At 34.3% G+C, this 18,361-nt stretch overlaps 1 protein-coding gene across 1 annotated transcript in view; it reads right to left on the reverse strand.

Moving 5' to 3' along the window:
- The window catches only part of LOC150104747 (uncharacterized), a 157,434-nt gene that overhangs the window by 30,256 nt on the left and 108,817 nt on the right, over nucleotides 1-18,361 (reverse strand). The window contains exon 3 of the mRNA XM_090395927.1: nucleotides 3,760-3,999. Within this exon, the coding sequence (XP_090252053.1) occupies nucleotides 3,760-3,949 (190 nt within the window). The 5' untranslated portion in view covers nucleotides 3,950-3,999. The remainder of the gene's footprint in view (nucleotides 1-3,759; nucleotides 4,000-18,361) is intronic.

Here is an 18,361-nt window from a genome sequence, read left to right on the forward strand (position 1 = left end):
CGCTGAGTAACAAAGACCAGAGAAATCAGTGCCGATAACTTTCAAAATGTATCACAACTACCCTCTGACTGAGAACTCTTAATAAACATTCTTTCCCCAGCTTTCCCTTTTCTCCTCAGAGCTAAGTTGGACACACACCGCCTGCTATTCATACTTCGATCAGTAATGTAAACTGAAACTGATGGTATACCTTCACTGTTATCAATTACAAAAGAACATGATTGGCAGGTGTGAGGCTGCCAATTGCTCTGCTCTTGCCTTTGTAGCATTATTCGCTACTTCAGAAGAAAGGAAATTCATTATCACGATAAACTGCGTCATTGGTCTTATTTGCATTCACTCGCGAGGCTCTCCTTCTGTAGTTAGTGTTATAATCTTCGTAGGAATCAAATAACAGCAAAGTAATGATAACTGTTTGCAGCCACAGCTTCTTTACAGATCGCAGGTGTCATATAACATTTTCATTGTTCGAAAACCACCACGTGCTTAGCATTTACAAAACCTCGAACTCTGCACTCCACAGCAAAGCGTATCCTTTTATTATTTTAATAGTGAAACATCAGCATTTACAATGAAGAAGTTTAGGACTGCGGCTTTTATTAATGTTAGTTGGAAAGCGAGTTTGATAAATGACTTGGAGTATTTTGTGAACTGTGTATAACTAGTAATTATCCCGTTTCCTGGCAAATATTAGACGCTGAACAAAGAACCAAAGGTCGCATTTCGCTTTGGCATTTGGATTTCATCTAGGGGAAGACAAATTAATTTCAAATCAGTGTAATGGAATCCATTTATTCCTTTGCTATTTTTACTATAAGTGTTCTTAATTATTTACTACGGATTCACTGTAAAAAAGTATGAGTGGGTAAAAGTCGTCATGAAATATCCTACAAAAAACCGCAAGATTAAAAGTTGGTCGTAACTGAACATATGGCTTAAAGGCTTAGCCAACTCCTTCGTTCAAATTTCTCTTGCGAGTGACAAAGACAAATTGCTACTGCAGTGACAGCCTCCCACATTAATTCACCTTGCTGTGTTGCTAAAAATCGCACTCTTTCCAACAGGCTTTCACAGTTAAACGAATAAAAAAACATCACTTTGAGCCAACTTGGTAAATTTTGCTTCAGCCTTTATTTTGTTTTATTTTTAAAGAATGGGCTTCAAGGAGAACCCTCTGATGCAAGTCTAATAGCGAAAGTCGTGACTTTTGAATAAGCCAGTACGGTAGATAAATGCTAACAGTGCGCTTCTTCGGTAACTATTGGACAAGGTTGAGTGTTTCAGAATAAAAGCAAGAACAAGGTGTGAATGGTTGAGGGATTTCGCTCTTTTATTATTTGTTCTCGATAGAAAGACTGTTAAAAGGTCTTGCTGCCCAAGAACAAGTGCTGACTTTCCCGAGAGTATTTTGTTTGAGCAAAGGATCTCGGAGGTCCCTAAGGACATTAGAAACTTTTTATTTTATTATAACTATTATTTCTGGAAATTTTCCATGTTACTCCTCTAAAATTGATATTAATGCTTATGACTATTTTGTCTATTTTCTTAAGGAGTACTCCTTGTATTACATCATTAGCTTTTTTTTATTCCAATTTACTTAAAACATTAATGATATTTTAAAGACATAAATTAAAAGAAAAATTACAAGGAATAATTTTTGACATTCCTTTGTAGAATCCTCGAAGTTATCTTTTAATGGAGCAGCATATCAAAAATATATATTGATAAAAATTATATAACTGAACTTTAGATCTTTAGAATGAACTCTGGATGATGGGCTATAACCATTTACGGCTGCCATTTGGATAGATGCATTACGGCTTTTTGTTCCTTTCCAAAAAACGGAAGGGCGGAAAAATATGGAGATAAAAATATGTGGAAACTAAAAATGAGGGAATTAAAGATATGCGAGTTGAAAGCCGAAATATACATATAGTAATTTCATATATCAAGGATGAACTACAAAAAATATGTTTTGAGAAAAAGGAGAAAGATAAAATATAACACATAAAGATTAAAAGAACAAATTTATGTCATTAAAATATTATTAACATATTAAGTAAATTGAAGTAAATAAAGCCAGTGATGTAATGCAAAGGGGTACTCCTTAAGAAAATAGGCAAAATAGCCATAAATATTAATTTTTATTATTTGTACTCTTTGTACCTGAAAACATTACTAAGAACAGAACAATGTTTCTTTTATGTACTTTTATGTACACATTTTTATGTACTGTACCTTCCTCAATCTGCAAATATCAGTCTGTTTTATTTAATTTATTTTTTTAGGGAGGGGGTATAACTTTGCTGCTAATATTCGCCATTTTATGCATGAGAATGCATCGTATAAAATCAGGCACTAATTATTATTTTTTATTAGAAAAAAGTTAGCTTTCAAAACATTAGATGTTTAAAACTCTATTTCTATAAGAAAACTGACACCATTAATCTCTTTCTAAAATAAACTAATACATTTTAACCAACAGCAAATGAAGAGACATTACAGTGAACACCAAATATATCCTATATCTTACCACTTAGACCAGCGATTTTCAACCAGTGTGCCACGAGATTTATGAAAACAAATTAATTGAAAGAAATAATGTCATAAATTGCGCATTTATTTATTAGTGTCTGGTCTTCCCTCTTCTTGTGTGTGTAAATTAATCAAAATTATGCCTATTTTTTGCCAGATCATCAAAAAAATTAAAAGAATATATTTTTAGTGTGCCGCAGAATTTTAATAATTAGTCTAGGTGTGCCGTATTATGGAAAAGGTTGAAAATCACTGACTTAGACAATTATATATTTACAGGATACTACTCTTCCTAAAGTGGGATAATCAGTACGTAAGCATTAGAAAATGCAGAAACCCGGGCTTAAAAATATTTAATTCCATAAACACAAAAAGAAATAATACACAAACACTATATATATTTGGCTCCAAAAATCTTTAATGGCTTACCTCTCTTAATGCGAAACGAAAGTTGACTAGAGGATATTTCTAATCAAATTTTTATAAGAATATTGAAAATTTCTTTAGAATAAGAGTATAAAATGAGAAATTAACCAACGCAAATAATCAATTCATTAGTCTATTATCTCTTACATATTGTTCTTGCCAATATTTTTGTGGACTGCGCTACTTATGCATTGTATATTGATTTCTGTAATTGTTATACATTTTATAACCCGGATGAGCTTATCCTCTTGGGTGATACACATTCGTCACATTGCTAAATTGTATGATTTAAATTGTATTGTATTAAATAAATTTTGTTAGTTGTTCCAAAAAAAATCTTTGGTGCTTTATTTACCCTTTTTTAAATAAACGAATACTAATAAGCCAGGAAAACGTGAAAAATATTAATTTACTATTTTATAGAATAGTAAATTAATATGGCTAATAAAGGTCATTTTTTGCTCTGCTAAATATAAAAGTACTCATGGCTTGCATGCGATAACCAGTGCTGGAGGATAACACTGCGTCATACTTTTAAAGAAATAGTGTAAATGAGTATTGTGAAGGATGCTTTCACAGCGCGCGAGGCGCTCTCTCTTAAGAAACTGAAAATGTAGATTGCATATAATGGATCTTGAATTACATCCTCTCTTTAGTTAGGGCAAAATTATTCTAATATTGCTGGTATTTAAAATACGTCATCTATACGGACTTCCTCTATTTAATAATGTAACAAAAATATGCATAATATTTTTACAATAAAATTATGAAATATAAAAGAAAAAGGAAAATGCTTACCAATATCAGCCACCAAGCTTCCTGGTTCCAGATCTACCAGAAACTGCTTAACACGAGGCCAGATCTGGTTTCGAGGGCCGCAGAACTGAGCAGCTACCTGATGATACACATCATGCACATAGGTTTGTTCTAATGTTAGAGAACGTGCCAGGCGTTCTTCTCGTGCGCTTTCGGCGTCTTTTTCAGGCATCCTGAGTGGTCATTAGCGCTCACACAATACGACCAGCTGATGGTCGATATCTGCAAATATAAAATAATTAAAAATATAAAAAGGAAATACCAGTGTACCTAGTTCGCTACATCGCATGCGCAGTGACCATCATTTCGGCAACAACAACAAAAATGGTATTTGAATGCAACTACACTGATACGCACTATGCCTAATTGTGTTAATTGCTAAGAACAGTCAATGGAACCATTTATGAGTGAGACGAGCAATCTACACAACACCCACACTTACGGTTAATGTCTCTTTTTCTCTCAGGAGAAAAAGACAAGAGCCAAGTAGTCTGAGCAATAAATCTTGTCTCTGAGTACTCGAGACACTGATGTCGTAGGGAAATTCCGAGTCGACTCCACTACTTTATGCGAATAAGATAGATAGTCCAAGACTGTCTTTTTGCCTGGAATTTTCTCGTTCGCTACACGACACTAATGGTGTTCTAAGTGTTCAAATTAATCTCGAATCCCAAGTCTCCTTACCATTTATCATTATCTACTCGTTTAACCTAGTATTAAGGCAATGTTAGTCAGATGGCCGATAGTTAAAGTGGAGTTGAAGGCTTCGCGACATCCAAGTCTAACTACAGACACTCGCGACTGTGAGTGTTAAACGGGGCAATTTAACATCGAAGAAATGCATCTCTATTAAGTAATTTCTTAACGGAGATCACTAGAGCAATTGAGACTTTTTTATATTCAGTATAACGATAACCTAGGCCTGACTTTCGATATCTGTAGATCTGTTCAATAACTGAAATTCCACGATCGCTATGGTAATCCTATAAAAGAGTCACGAGCAAACATTTACTGCCGAAATTGATGTCGATAATTCTCCCCTCTACTTCAGCCAATAAGCTAGAAATTATACAGGTTTTCTATCGTGTATTACCATCAAAATATATAAACTGAACAAAATTGCAAGCTACAACGTACAGAGAATTCTTAAATGCCATTTATGGGGGGGGGGGCAGACGACTTGCTCACGTGAAACAGATTTCAGGGTGGTGGTCGAATATTTTTGTTGTTGATGTGCATCCTGTGAGGAGCGAATATCTGGTCACCATAGCAACCGCAATTTTCATTTAAATAAATACAGTGGCGATATCACGCTTTGGTTGCTCGGTTCGTTGAATCGCATGTCCATTCCCCGAAAGGCGAATTTTTAGAATCCGAATGGAAAACATCATGAAGGGATTATAGGGATTAAGGATGTCGAATATTCCATTCTCAACTCAGAACGCAGTAGACATTTCCCCGAGTTTAGGCGCTGAATGTTCCAGTGAGAACTTAATCCTCAAATCATTAACGCCTTAGAGCTATACTGCTAACAGATATAAAATGGCATTTCTATAAATTTTTATTTCTTTTCTAATTCCTTTTCCATCTTTCTTTATTACATTTATTTTCTAAAAGTGAAATGTTAACTTTCAGAAGAGTCAAAATTTATGCTAGGCATAAATTTTAATCACAGATGAAAAATGCATCAAAAGGCAAGTCCATTTCATAATTAAATAGATTTACTATCTACATATTGTTTATATTGTTGTAGGAGAAAATCTTTCGGTGACTAATAAAATATTTTTCATAATTTTTTTTAAAACACACTATTCTATAATGATAAACATTAAAGACAACAGCTTGTTCTTATTCTAAGACGGAGGAAGTTTCGCTGCTCTTGCGATCTATTTGTAGTCTTTCATATCAGGCGAATGGCTTTCATTATTAGTAGTACAATAATTAAGAAACTTGTTGCGAAGTTAGGCCTGATTCAATTAAATTTTCTTCTTTTTTTTAAGGTTTATAGTCAAAGTAAATTTTAATAGAATACAAATGGGCCAACACTGAATGCAAATGACAGGTCATAAAATATTATAACCAATTTCATTCAGAACTTTTTATATAAAATATTTTTATGCTAATCCAACATACATATACAGACTATTAATTATTGTTGTCATTTAAAAATATAAATTTTTTTCCCGATATCTGCTGTGATCTTTTTGAAACAAGATTATCATAAAACACTAACAGCATAACATTACTTGCGTTACTAATCCACCCATCGTATTATATGGGTTAAGCGCTGCGATGCAGGGGCATTTCGCTAACTGATAAATGAAGTATATTATTATTAATGGAGATCCAAGGAGATATTCACATTTGTCTTTTTAAGCTCTTATCTTTTTCGTTAGAAACAGATGACAAAAAACAACAACTGAAGTTCAACTCATTAATAAACTTGTAATCCCAAAATCTACTTAATGGCTAAAGAATAAACAGAAATTTGGCTTAAAATATTAATGACAGTGTTCCTAATTCGCTGCTCCTGTTTGAGAAATGACATCTAAAGATTGAAATAATCATTCACTAGTTTTTCTTTCTTTCTTTCTTTTTGATACCGAAAAACTTTTGCTAAATATTTCATGTAAAATAATCGTTCTTATCTTTAGAATTCTATAGAATTTATGCTATTAATTCCAACATATTTTATTTCAGAAGAACAAAAGCAATAGATTACCCAGATAAACGAAATTCTGTTTGAAATTGTAAATCAAAGATAAACAGCGGAATAATCATTAAATATATATTTTTAAAAAATTTAACAGCAAAAATCAGAAATTTTCTGATAATGTGCCAAGTTGGAATTTCGTTCTTTTCTTTATATTTCCTGCAGCACAGTTGGAATTATTTCAAACATTATTTTTTTTTCTTGCTTGTTTTCTAACAGAGGCATATTTCAGATTTTCGGATTTTCAAGAAGGAGATGCTCAGAAAAAAAAAAATAGAACAAGTATTATTATGGTTAGTACCCTTGCAAAAATAACCGATTTCAAAATTACTACAAACCTTTGTGTGACAGCTTCCCGTAAACGTGTATTTTATATAACAGTTATCTGCTATACAGTCACTGAAGATAGACTGGAGAATGTTTTTATTAATTTAAAAGACGAAAGAAGAATAGCACAAAAAACTAATTATTTTTGCTTTATTGATAATAAAGAAATCATTATTCATTATTTTTGTGCTAGGTTCTGATAAACAAAATCAACAAATACTATACTGTAAAGATGAAAAAAAATTCATGTATGGCAATATCTTAATGACTTTTTATTAGTAGCGTAATCTGCACGAAAGATTATTATTATTACGTGACATCTCCAGGGAGTCTAAGGACTCATCGTGGGAGGGCACACTACTCTACTTCGCTAGATACATCTCATCCTCTCCACTACTACTTAATTCTCCAACTACGACCATCAACGCCATCTATCGCCCATCATCACCAACAACAGTACTGTTTGTCTGTAAATTGCGTGTGTTCTGAAGGCCGATTTGTCTGTACGCGGGATCAAAAACCCTACTTCCACCGTATGAGATCGGCTAACTCATGAAAAATCCTAACTCATATAAGGATTCCCCTCGTCACGACGAGAATCGAACTCAGGTCTTTTCCAATCGAAGGGCACAATGTTCCGCTATTCTTTCAATTGCGCTACGGCGGTTAAGATGGAATATTTATCAGGGGTGAAACAAATAGTGATGCAATTTTAATCAGTGTAATCAGATTTTAAATTATTTGTACCAAAATATTAATAGAAGCATCTTGTGACTTTTTTTCCCCTACGAGATTGTTACTAACCAGGATCAGATTATAGTGTCTCACACGGAGGTGACAGGGTTTTTCCTCACGCATGCACATGCATACGCTAACCTTAGAGCGTTAGTTGCTTCGGCCGTAACTCAAAGCAACACAAACCGAATCCCTGTAGGATGTATTTAGTACAGAACAAGAAATTATCAACGTTTTCCTTCATTACTTTTAACAGTGACTCAAATCGCAGTCTGATTTAAGAACAGAACACGTTCTGGCCTGTATCAAAAACTCGAACTGGAGCATTCATCCCAGCCTTAAGGTTTTTGTCATACCTAGAGATTGCTACATTTTGCATGTATAACCTAAAGGTGATTTGTATCCGAGAAAGCAGCTTTGCACTCAAAGCTACTTTCACCGATGATATGCCAATATGCTCTGAGAGGGTTAGTGAGTGAGTAAGCTTCTCCCTGTCTGCTCCCAGCTCATTCCCAGAGGCTCGATCGTTTGTCCTAGAGACGATGGTATTAACAGCAACTTAGGGAAAGCAGTCTAGGTAACACATCATTAGTTACAGGACGATAACCTGTTATCGTCCTGTAACCAGTCTTCGCCCCGTACAGTAGGAATTTCTGCTGTTGGAATTTTAGTGGAGGAGGGAAAACAAGCAGCTGGGTGTTGTTACTCTCTTATATTCTGATTTTCTCCATTGATAAGTACCCACAGGGTTTTTTTTGTTAGCGGATTACTGAGAAGGTTAGTGAGTGACAGGGCAATACACAGTTCTTAATGCTATGATATTATGTTAGTTTGCTAATGAGCTACTCCTACAGATTTTCTACTAGTACAATGTTTTTATATCATGGCATTTTTGCTTTAAAATATGTGTGTTTGACTGCACTGATAGTGGGAGAGTTTAAGTACATTAGAGCCTTACGTTAGGCTGCTTGTACTCAACTAATTTTCCCTATTTTCACTGTCTGGGTAATGATGAATAATTGGTTGAGAACTAAAGAAAACTCACTGCAAAGATTGTTTCAGCCTGCAATTCCACACGCCTGTGTTCTTTTAATTATGTCATTTCTATTTTGAACCTGTTATTGATAATGAGGATAATATCTTGTAGTTGGTAGTAGATAGAGAAATAGATCAGCAATAGGAGCGGCATCGAAGTACCATGGTGATGTAAACCAGTTCCATGTTTAACTGTTCTAGAAAGTATAAAAGAGGGGGAAGGGAACAGAGCCATAACAAATCTAAATTTGCAACCAGACGACACCTATCATTCATACAGGCAGATTAATGGATATCTACTGGAGTATTTTGAAGACATTAAAAATGCTGAGATGTAAAAAAAAAAAAAACTAATATCCAAGGAGATTCCCCGAAGGAAGCAGAATTACTCAATGGACATGAAGGCATAAATACTAATGATATCATGAATCGCATTCCATTATGTCTGTTCAGAACATTCGATAAACGAGCCATATTCGTTGAGAGTTATTACTGAAAATGAGGTCTTTTGCGATCTAGAATATAACAAGCTCACATGAAACAATTTCCTCAAATCTCTCCTTCATAAATATTTGCTTAAAATATTTATGAAGTTGTTCCTTTTGTTGAAAAAGGCATTTGAGTAAAAGAAAGAACCTTTCCGAAATAATGGTACAGATATAGAATTTATGCTGATTGTAGAAGAAATCAGCGTAGAAGTTTTATATAGAATGCATAAAAGAGTGGAAGAATATGATTTCAAAGTGAGATCGTCTGATCCACAGTCTCCATCGATAGCTCTCTACAAAAATGCTCAACCAAATTAACTAAGTCGCTGGAAGAGGATGCAATGAGTGAATTAACAATGAAACAACAGGCATTTTCAACATGTCCAATATATTTACAACAATTTTATTTGCGCTGGTAACAAATACTCTGAAACTTGCCTTAAGCCAACAACTATGTCGAATGGTACAATACTATTTTACCAGAAGATCACACTAGAAGGAGTGACGACTGCTTTAAAAAACTGTAGATAAAGGAAAGGTCACAGGTCTTAGCAGCCTGGGAGAGGAATTTTATAAAGCCATCTGCAAATCTATTTCATATTCCCATCCGTCTCTGTCTTTAATCTTGATGAATGATGATGTAAAGGTTTGCGGTAAGCTTTTTTGGAGCTTTAATCGATTTCTGTAAATCAACGCCTTTTACATTTGAAGCACAGGAGAAATGCCCCACTTGATGCCCACTCATAGGGTTGGATCCATTTGTTGAAGTGCATGCAACATTTATTTACTCCCAGTGCAAAATATTACTTCGTGATTAACGTTCGGGTTTATGATCTACAATACTGACAATCGTGGTTTATAATATTTTATTGTTTTTGTCGCCAGTCTTGGAAAGCGTTACACATCCTATTAAACGTCACAGTCTAATAAAGTTGATATTCACTTTTGCAACATGTAGATTTTGTACCCGACTAAGATCAGCGGTTGACTTGGAATTTAGATCTTTCGTAGAATGCTGCATACAAGAAAGAGTTTCATTTTCAGAGGGCAATGATAGCCAGATGTCATTTAGGAAAAATGTCTGTATGCATTATTGCATCAGTAAAGAATCTCCAAGTATAAGGCTCGCAACGTGCTAAAGAAATGGAAAGCGACAGGTGATAATAAGCTCAAAAATATGACTGGGTATACCTAAATACTGATGACAGAAATAAATGCTCCTTTAGAAGATTGGCTTTTACAACAAACTCCTTAATTAATCTATATGTGGAGATGTGAACAGCCACAAACAGTCCCATAATTGTTTCAGAGACATGTAGAGAGAGTTAGAGAGAAATGTATACCATGAATTTTTATGGAAGAGCTCCATAAAATATATATATATATATATATATATATATATATATATATATATATATATATATATATATATATATATATATATATATATATATATATATATATATATATATATATATATATATATATATATATATATTGACGATGAAATTTGGATATTTAATTGTAAAGATTAGGTCTACTGGTCAAAGTGCGCGGAATCATGAATGCTAGGCCCTGTTTATATTCTTGACAACAGGACGTATCTGACATTTTAGCAATTTTATGGTATACCTACCCCAAAAGCTTCGAACATGTTAACGCTCCATGTCATACAATAATTAACACACACACACAGAAAATAATAATAATAACAATGACAGATTGTATCGGTAAGTACAGAGTTCCGATCGCCACCCAACAGAACATCTGTACGATGAAATGGAACAGAATTCGAGCATGATTAGGTTGATGTTACTGTTTATTAGTGGAACTTTAACTTTGATGGAAGAGTATATCATACCAAATTTCTGCCAGAAATTAGCACAAAGCTTTCCACGATGCACTGCCATACTTTGGCCAGCGGATATGTTTTGCCTTTATTAACAGAAATCATACCCTAACCATCCAGTCCTGAAAAAAATGTTTATGAAATGACACTTGAAAAACTTTACAGAGGTATGCCATAAGCACATGGAAAATTTCATCATTAAAAAAAATAAAACTTGGATTTTCCCTCCTATAAGAAAACTAAACTGCCCCTCCTCAAAGGTCACTGACAGGTCCAGAAAGCGGTGTTTAAGCAACCACACAAATACACACAAGGGAAAAACAACCATGAAGACCTGAACAACAAAATCACAAAATATCTTATCTATCTTAATATCTTTTAAGTAGTGCATACCCACGCAACTCCAATGCCAAAAGTTACATTCTCATCAACTCTCTGGCAATTTTCAAAAGTTTTAAGTTTCTTTTTACATTTGGCTATAAGTCCACCATTTTAATATCACAAAATCTTATTCGCGGTAAGTAGTTTATGTAATCCCGAACAGCCAATGGGGTACCTCTCATTACGGACAGAATTTGCTTTAATGATAGTAATAAATGATCTTTACGTTGGTTACATCATAATGAATCGAAGAAGAAAAAGAATGCCTGCAATTTGTACTTGAGGATGAATACAACAACAACAATTACCGAGATGTCTTTTATTTCCTCCATGACGAATTTTCTTTTTAATGACAATTCTACCCATAAAAAGACTGCAATCCTATACAGCACTTCAGTATCCTAACTAAGTTAATGGCTAGATAATCCAAGTTTATTTTCTCTTTCTGCTCCCAGGCCTTCAGGGAAATTATGCATATTGTAGACGCTCATTACTTTTTGAACGCAATGAAAAGATCAATCGCTGCCGAAAAACGCCGAGTGACGGAGGAATTCAGATCGAATGAAACTTTTAGATTTTTGAGAAATGTTAAGTGGTTGTAACCTAGTCCTGTTTTCTAAAAACTTAACTTATGTTGCAAGATAGCTTTCAGATCTGATTTATCATTCAAAATTATTCTATTTTGGCATTTATTTTTATGTGTCAAAAGATCAGCTAAAGTAAAATTTAATCGGAACGTAAGTTTTGGCTTTAGTTCCAATACAAAAACAATAAAATACCAAACATAAGCAAGAAAACTTCCATATTAAAATCTGTGTCTGGTAAATAACAGCTTCCCAGCTCCCTGTAATCTAATAAAATCAAAATACATCCAACACACATGCATGCATCCATGTCAAATGCAGTGAATACATTATGCAAACAAATCCCTTGAGATCAGAAGAGAAATTTTATGAAAGAAGGATGCAGCATAATAATTTAAACCTTTTCCCTTTAACAAGAAATGATTCTGTCTTCTGCATGAAGTGAATTCAAAATTACCATTCATGAATTTTGCATTTCCTCGAATTCAGCCAGTGCAAGAGTCACAAGAGTGACTAGCAGAGAATCTTTCCGTATGTTTTTATACATAAGAATAAATTAAGAATTTATTTCAGGGGAGACTAAAGGGGAAATAAACATATAAAGCCTTTCACATTTGACAACACATCGGTCGCATGATTTCCATCCGCATGACTGGCCACTTCTTAGCTACCGTGCCAGTAACGTCAGTAATGGCTTATGATTAAAGTGTTAAAGTAAATCTGAACACGTTTCGGGCTTATTTCCTATGACATTTAATTTCAGCCACAACGTCTGAAGCATTAAAAGTGCAGGAGAGAGAGAGAGAGAGAGAGAGAGAGAGAGAGAGAGAGAGAGAGAGAGAGAGAGAGAGAGAGAGAATTTTAATTTCAGAACACCAAGTCGGAGATTTTCCGCTTCCTAATTTTCTACCAGTGTGATTAAGCTATTCCTAATCTTAACTTTATTCTACCGAAATGTTATGCTTCATCGTTATGATCAAATTACATAATGTTGAAGTGTCAGCACATGATGCACCCCTCTCAAAAAATGTGCAATATGTTTTCAAATGATATAATATAGCCTTTAGTTGGACTAGTTTCTATCTAGAAACATCCAGAATACCGATCAAATATTAACGCAGCAGCAGACTGATCAAATCCAATCAAGCGTATAATAACTTATTTCAGAATCATTACTTTTTCAAAGAGAACGATGTTAGCGTAATAATGTCCCGAGATAAAGTTCTATTAAAGTGGATATATACGATACGATTCTTTGCCACACAGCAGATTTTGATCTATAACTGCATCCAAAATCTGGCACATACTAATTATGACCCACTGAGAACGCTTTAGTACCTTCTCATAAATTCTAGCAACCTACCTATCTTACTCTCCAGTAACCCGGAACATTAATTCACGACTGTTTATTTAAAAGCACTAAATCAAGGGTTTGTTAGCGTAATGGATTAGAAATGCGAGGGCCGACATGCGGGCATGAAGACATCCCTTGGTAGCAATTTATTATTGTGAAACATGGACCTGAGTGATAAAGGTGGACGTTTACTATTCTATTTTGGATATGCGTTAATGGACTCCTGTGAATTACCGTATACGTTTTGACATAAGAGAATATCACAAAGCAACTTGTTGTTCAAAGATACTCCACTAAGCTACAGTAAACTACTAGAAACTTTACTTGAGCTATGCATAATTTAAAAATAATGAAAAAAGGCTGATTAAAAAACATCAGCTGTCCAAGGTATCTTTAAGCCAAAGAAGAAACTCAACACTTCATTTGAAGAGGCCAAAAGTCTCTTGAAATGAAGTATATTCGGTAATAATTTATCGAATATAATATGTGCAAATATTGGTATAATATAAAATTACATATCTTGCCTAAGAAATTATCTTTCAAGGAATTTATTAACACTCCAAAGTCCTATACCCCATATTTACTTCTTTGGTAATCAGTTCACCTCTTATTATGCATTATTGAAACTCGCATGTGACGCACTCTAATGGTAGTAAATTGTTGGACATGAGTCTGTTGCAAAACGTTGTATGCATTGAATTGGGATAATTACAGCCAATCGAATTTATGCAATTGTTTGTATACAAAAAACGTTTCTTGTTTATGATACGCTACGTAAGTAACAATCAAAAATCTTTATTTTTTAAAAAATATTATTCCTATTTTTATGAAACAGAAGTTTCTCCTTCTCTTGATACAGGTCAATTCTTAAAGGTTCCCCCCCCCCCCTAACTTTGATGGTCTGCTGTTTGACAGCCGCTCTGTTCTTTCTCAATAACATCCTGACGGCAAGCGGGAAAAAAAAAAAATAGAAGACACGCACTAAATCATGACGGCATAGAGAATTCAGCAAAAGTCCATTAAAACGATAGTCATAGAGACGTCAAAGTTCTGTACCACTTCTATCTGCTGTCTCTTTTCTGGTCAGCACAGCACTACGTACAAAAAAAAAAAAAGGCTTGTTCTGGGAGTCCTCATGCTGATAAAATGCAACCACAATATATTAGTTGTCATTTTTCAACCGACACTATAATCCAAAAGAACACTGAGTGTCATGCCTAAGTTTCTCGACATTAGAGAGAAGGTCAAAAGGGTTTTAAGGAATATAAGAAATATTTTCCATGAGAAAGAAAAAAAAAACTGAACTACATTTTTACTTAAAACGACCACCAGGTGGGGAAACGATTTAACAATGGTAAAACGTGTTCCATTAAAATTTACCATTCGAAGGTAACACACTGAATAAATAACATTCCCTTCATTGAACGCAAACTTTTACCGAAGAGCACTGCTGATTAATTAGAGAAGTTTGAATCATTCAGTTTCACCACATCCAGTAAGCAAGGCTGAATCTCTATTAATAGGAAGCGTCCAATTATTTACAGGCTCACAACAAGGTACAGTGACGTATCCTTAACGCACAAGATAAGGCTGCAACGTGCAATTTATCAAAGAAATTCAGCCAAGCACATTTCGATTACCTTTGATGTGAAAGTAGGTTAGGAGATGACATATAAAAGATAACGTGGTTGACTGAAAAGCAAATAGTCCTTCGAAATGCTTGAACGCATAGAGAGAGAGAGAGAGAGAGAGAGAGAGAGATACAAAATGGGCATGGCATGTTTACGCTTATGCCAAGCGGTGGTTATTCAAATTCAGGGGGTGTTACTAGGTGATTTAACAATGCCAAGAGACCGTAGTGAGCTAATTATGAAGCTATGAACTTCTAGACTTCTCGTTAATTTTGATTGATCGTGGCCGAACTTCATTAATCTGTCTGTGAGTGTTTATGTGAGATTATTATTACAGCAGCCACCAAACTGCTGTTGAGAATTAAAAGGATTAAATTGTCAGTGAAATTCATTATTGGCTGGAATTTATTCCACGCACACATTATTAACAGGATTACATTTTGAATGGTTATCTCCAAACAATCGTCTGGAATTGTTTATTGTTTGCCACAATGGTAAATTCGTTTTAACCCATTCAGCGAACATTGTTGCTATGTTATGTTCAGACAAAACAAATCTTTATTCTTATTAAAGAGTAATAAATAAAATGTTTGATACCTTTAACTGTTAGTTTTCAGTGTTCTTAAGGAACAAATAAACTTACTGTATGCAGTACCATAGTATTAGCTTTTATGAAGGGCTACTGTGATTTGTAACAGAGGCCCTTATGTCTGTAAGACATGGAATCTGAAAATGCTCATATCTATTTATCAGACAGAAAATGCTAAACGAGCTATTTTTTGAAATAATTTAACTAATTATGCTCATCAAGCTATTGTAATTCCGTTGCATACAATTAAATACTACCAACTACAAATGTACTCTTCTGAAACATCAGCAATTGTTTTCCCTTCTTGTTTATTATTTGTGAGGCTCAAAAATTTTAAGACCTGATATAGGGAGGATACCAGTTTAACTTCGTAATTTGTGCTAATATGCGTATGAGTTATCCAGACGAAAGCGTTGGAGGAGATCAATAAACGATCATAAAACCACCGCACGGGGGAAAATCCCAATTCTCCGTCGAATAATTCTAGCTTTGCAAGTGACAACGATTTTTGTGAAAAGCATTTTGTCATTTTTTTTCTCTCGATGTGGATGGAATCGTTTGCATAGAATTTGTTCTGCAGAACCAAACTGAGAATGAAACATCTCGTGAATAATTTTAATGAGGGTTGTGAGAGGACGCATAACGAAAGGAATCTCAAAAATTGAAAAGAAGCAATTTTGTTCTTCACCATGATAATGAACCCGTTCATTCTGCCTTTCTCCATGTGTCAGTTTTTTTGTGGAAAATGGTAATGCTCACCGTTACATCTGATTTATTGCTCTAGTGGCCTTCTTTACTCTTCCAATCTAGCACCTTCTGCCTTTCGTTTCTTGAAATGAACATAAAATTGAAAGGGGTGTCATTTCAACAATTTAGAAGGAATTCAACAGAAATTTCGTCAATGTGCTGTCCCACAATCGGTTGGTGAACTTCAGCATGTCTGATGAAAAACACTTGACTGCGGAGGGAAAAAAAACTTCAGATAATGGTCCACAATTAATGTACATTTAGTGGAAAATCGCTTTTTTGTTACGAAAGGAATTCAATTCGACTCCTTCCAACTAAAATGAGTCGCTAACAACTGCGACACCGAGGCGCTATCTCTATAATGAATTCCGGTACTGTTTCCAGATGTGAAAAAGCTAGTGGGCTCGCAGCATCAACAGTAGACGAGGAGTGATTGCTTTGAAGATGATCTTGTTGAATGGTTTTTACTGTACCATTAATATTATTATAAATGAATTCCCGAATCTTGTTAACTTTGATTGCACCTATTTTTGAAAGTTGCAAAAGTATCTTTAAAATTCACCGAGAAATATTATAAAGAAAATTATATATTATATTATATTAAGAAAACTTTCTTCAGTGACTTTGCGATATCTCATCGCAAATGCATTTAGAAACGCATTAAAAGAAAGTGATTTTCACGTAAGTTGCTAAGAAATCACTTTGAAAAACTGTACTTAGAAGAAGAAGAAGAAATAAAAATAACGAAGTTAGCTAAGGGGAATCTTCTTGAGGAAACAAATGAAATTGCTGCAAAAGTTTATTAAGAACTTCGAATAATGCCATAAAGTAGCATTAAGAATTTAAAATTTGAAATAAGAGTTACTGTTTCTGGTAGTCTATGCTTATAGATCTAGGATGCTCTTGAAACCTAAAGGGAAATGAAATAATTATATGAGAGTGGTTAGTCTGTAGTAATACTTACTACTCTCATAACAATAAGCATTTGCACTATAAGTAACATGAAGCATTCTATATACTAGAAAGACATATTTTCTTTCCGTTTATTGAAAGAAGCAATTGGTGAAGTTACACGTTAGATGATCATGGTGGTGATGATGATGATGTTGAACATTAATTTGGTAAAGTTCGGCGAAACATAGGCAAAAAAAAGTCTATCACAGCGAAAACTTTCACAGAAGGAAAACTATAACGGCAAAAATAAGCAATGACAATTTCAACAATAAAAGTGTGGTATACCGAACAATAAGAGTATGCTCAATTGTTTACCATCGAATACCACAGTGAAAGGTATTTTTAATATTTCTATCACGGCAAAGAATACAAAGTAATATTTTTATTTACTGTTTGAAATAACCTGCCATACAATCAAAGAATTATTTTGATTGTATGAAATTTCAGACATTGTGGCGTTTTAAGTACTTTCGTCTTAAACAACCTGTTTTTGTACGTGTTGAACTTCATGGAGTGATTGTCTTGAGCTGGTGAGCACGAAGTGTTAAAAACTTTTAATTCATCTCGCAATAAGTAAAAAAGAAGGAAAGATCAGTAGTTCCTGGGAATAACTTTCCCCACTTGAGAAAGATAAAGCAGTTCATTACTACCAGGGCAGATAATGACCTCACGACCAACACTCAGTAATTTGACGATACATCACACTGTCAGAAGTGTTGAGAATTCTTGCTTTCACTGACGGCAACCAATAATAAGGAACTTTTACCAAAAGATAAATTGGTTCTTATGCATGTATCCCTTCAGTGGCGAATGGCATACTTCCGTCTGCTCAAAACAAATTCCAGCAACATAGCGAAATGAATCCCCCCCCCCTCCGTAATTTGCATGGAGATCTAATGGGGAATGGTGGAGACATCGCATTCACCAGATTTCAGCTATTCTAGTGTTCACTTTATTTTTGTATTCTACAGTTTTGGTGTATCTCAATGTTTATATTATAAACATTGAGATACACCAAAACTGTACATATATAAACTTTACATATGTATTCTATAGTTTTGGCGTACTTTAATGTAACTTGATGTGGTTTTATATTTTCATGGTTTCGGTGCAACGTATATTGAGAATGAACGTCTTTTACATAGATGTGTTTTATATTCAGCCTTCTGATTGAATATATCTCCCTCTAATTTTTGA

The sequence above is a fragment of the Typopeltis vanoorti genome, chromosome 7 (assembly GCF_054136105.1).
Source record: "Typopeltis vanoorti isolate ZY-2024b chromosome 7, IOZ_Tvanoo_1.0, whole genome shotgun sequence".
NCBI lineage: Eukaryota > Metazoa > Arthropoda > Arachnida > Uropygi > Thelyphonidae > Typopeltis > Typopeltis vanoorti.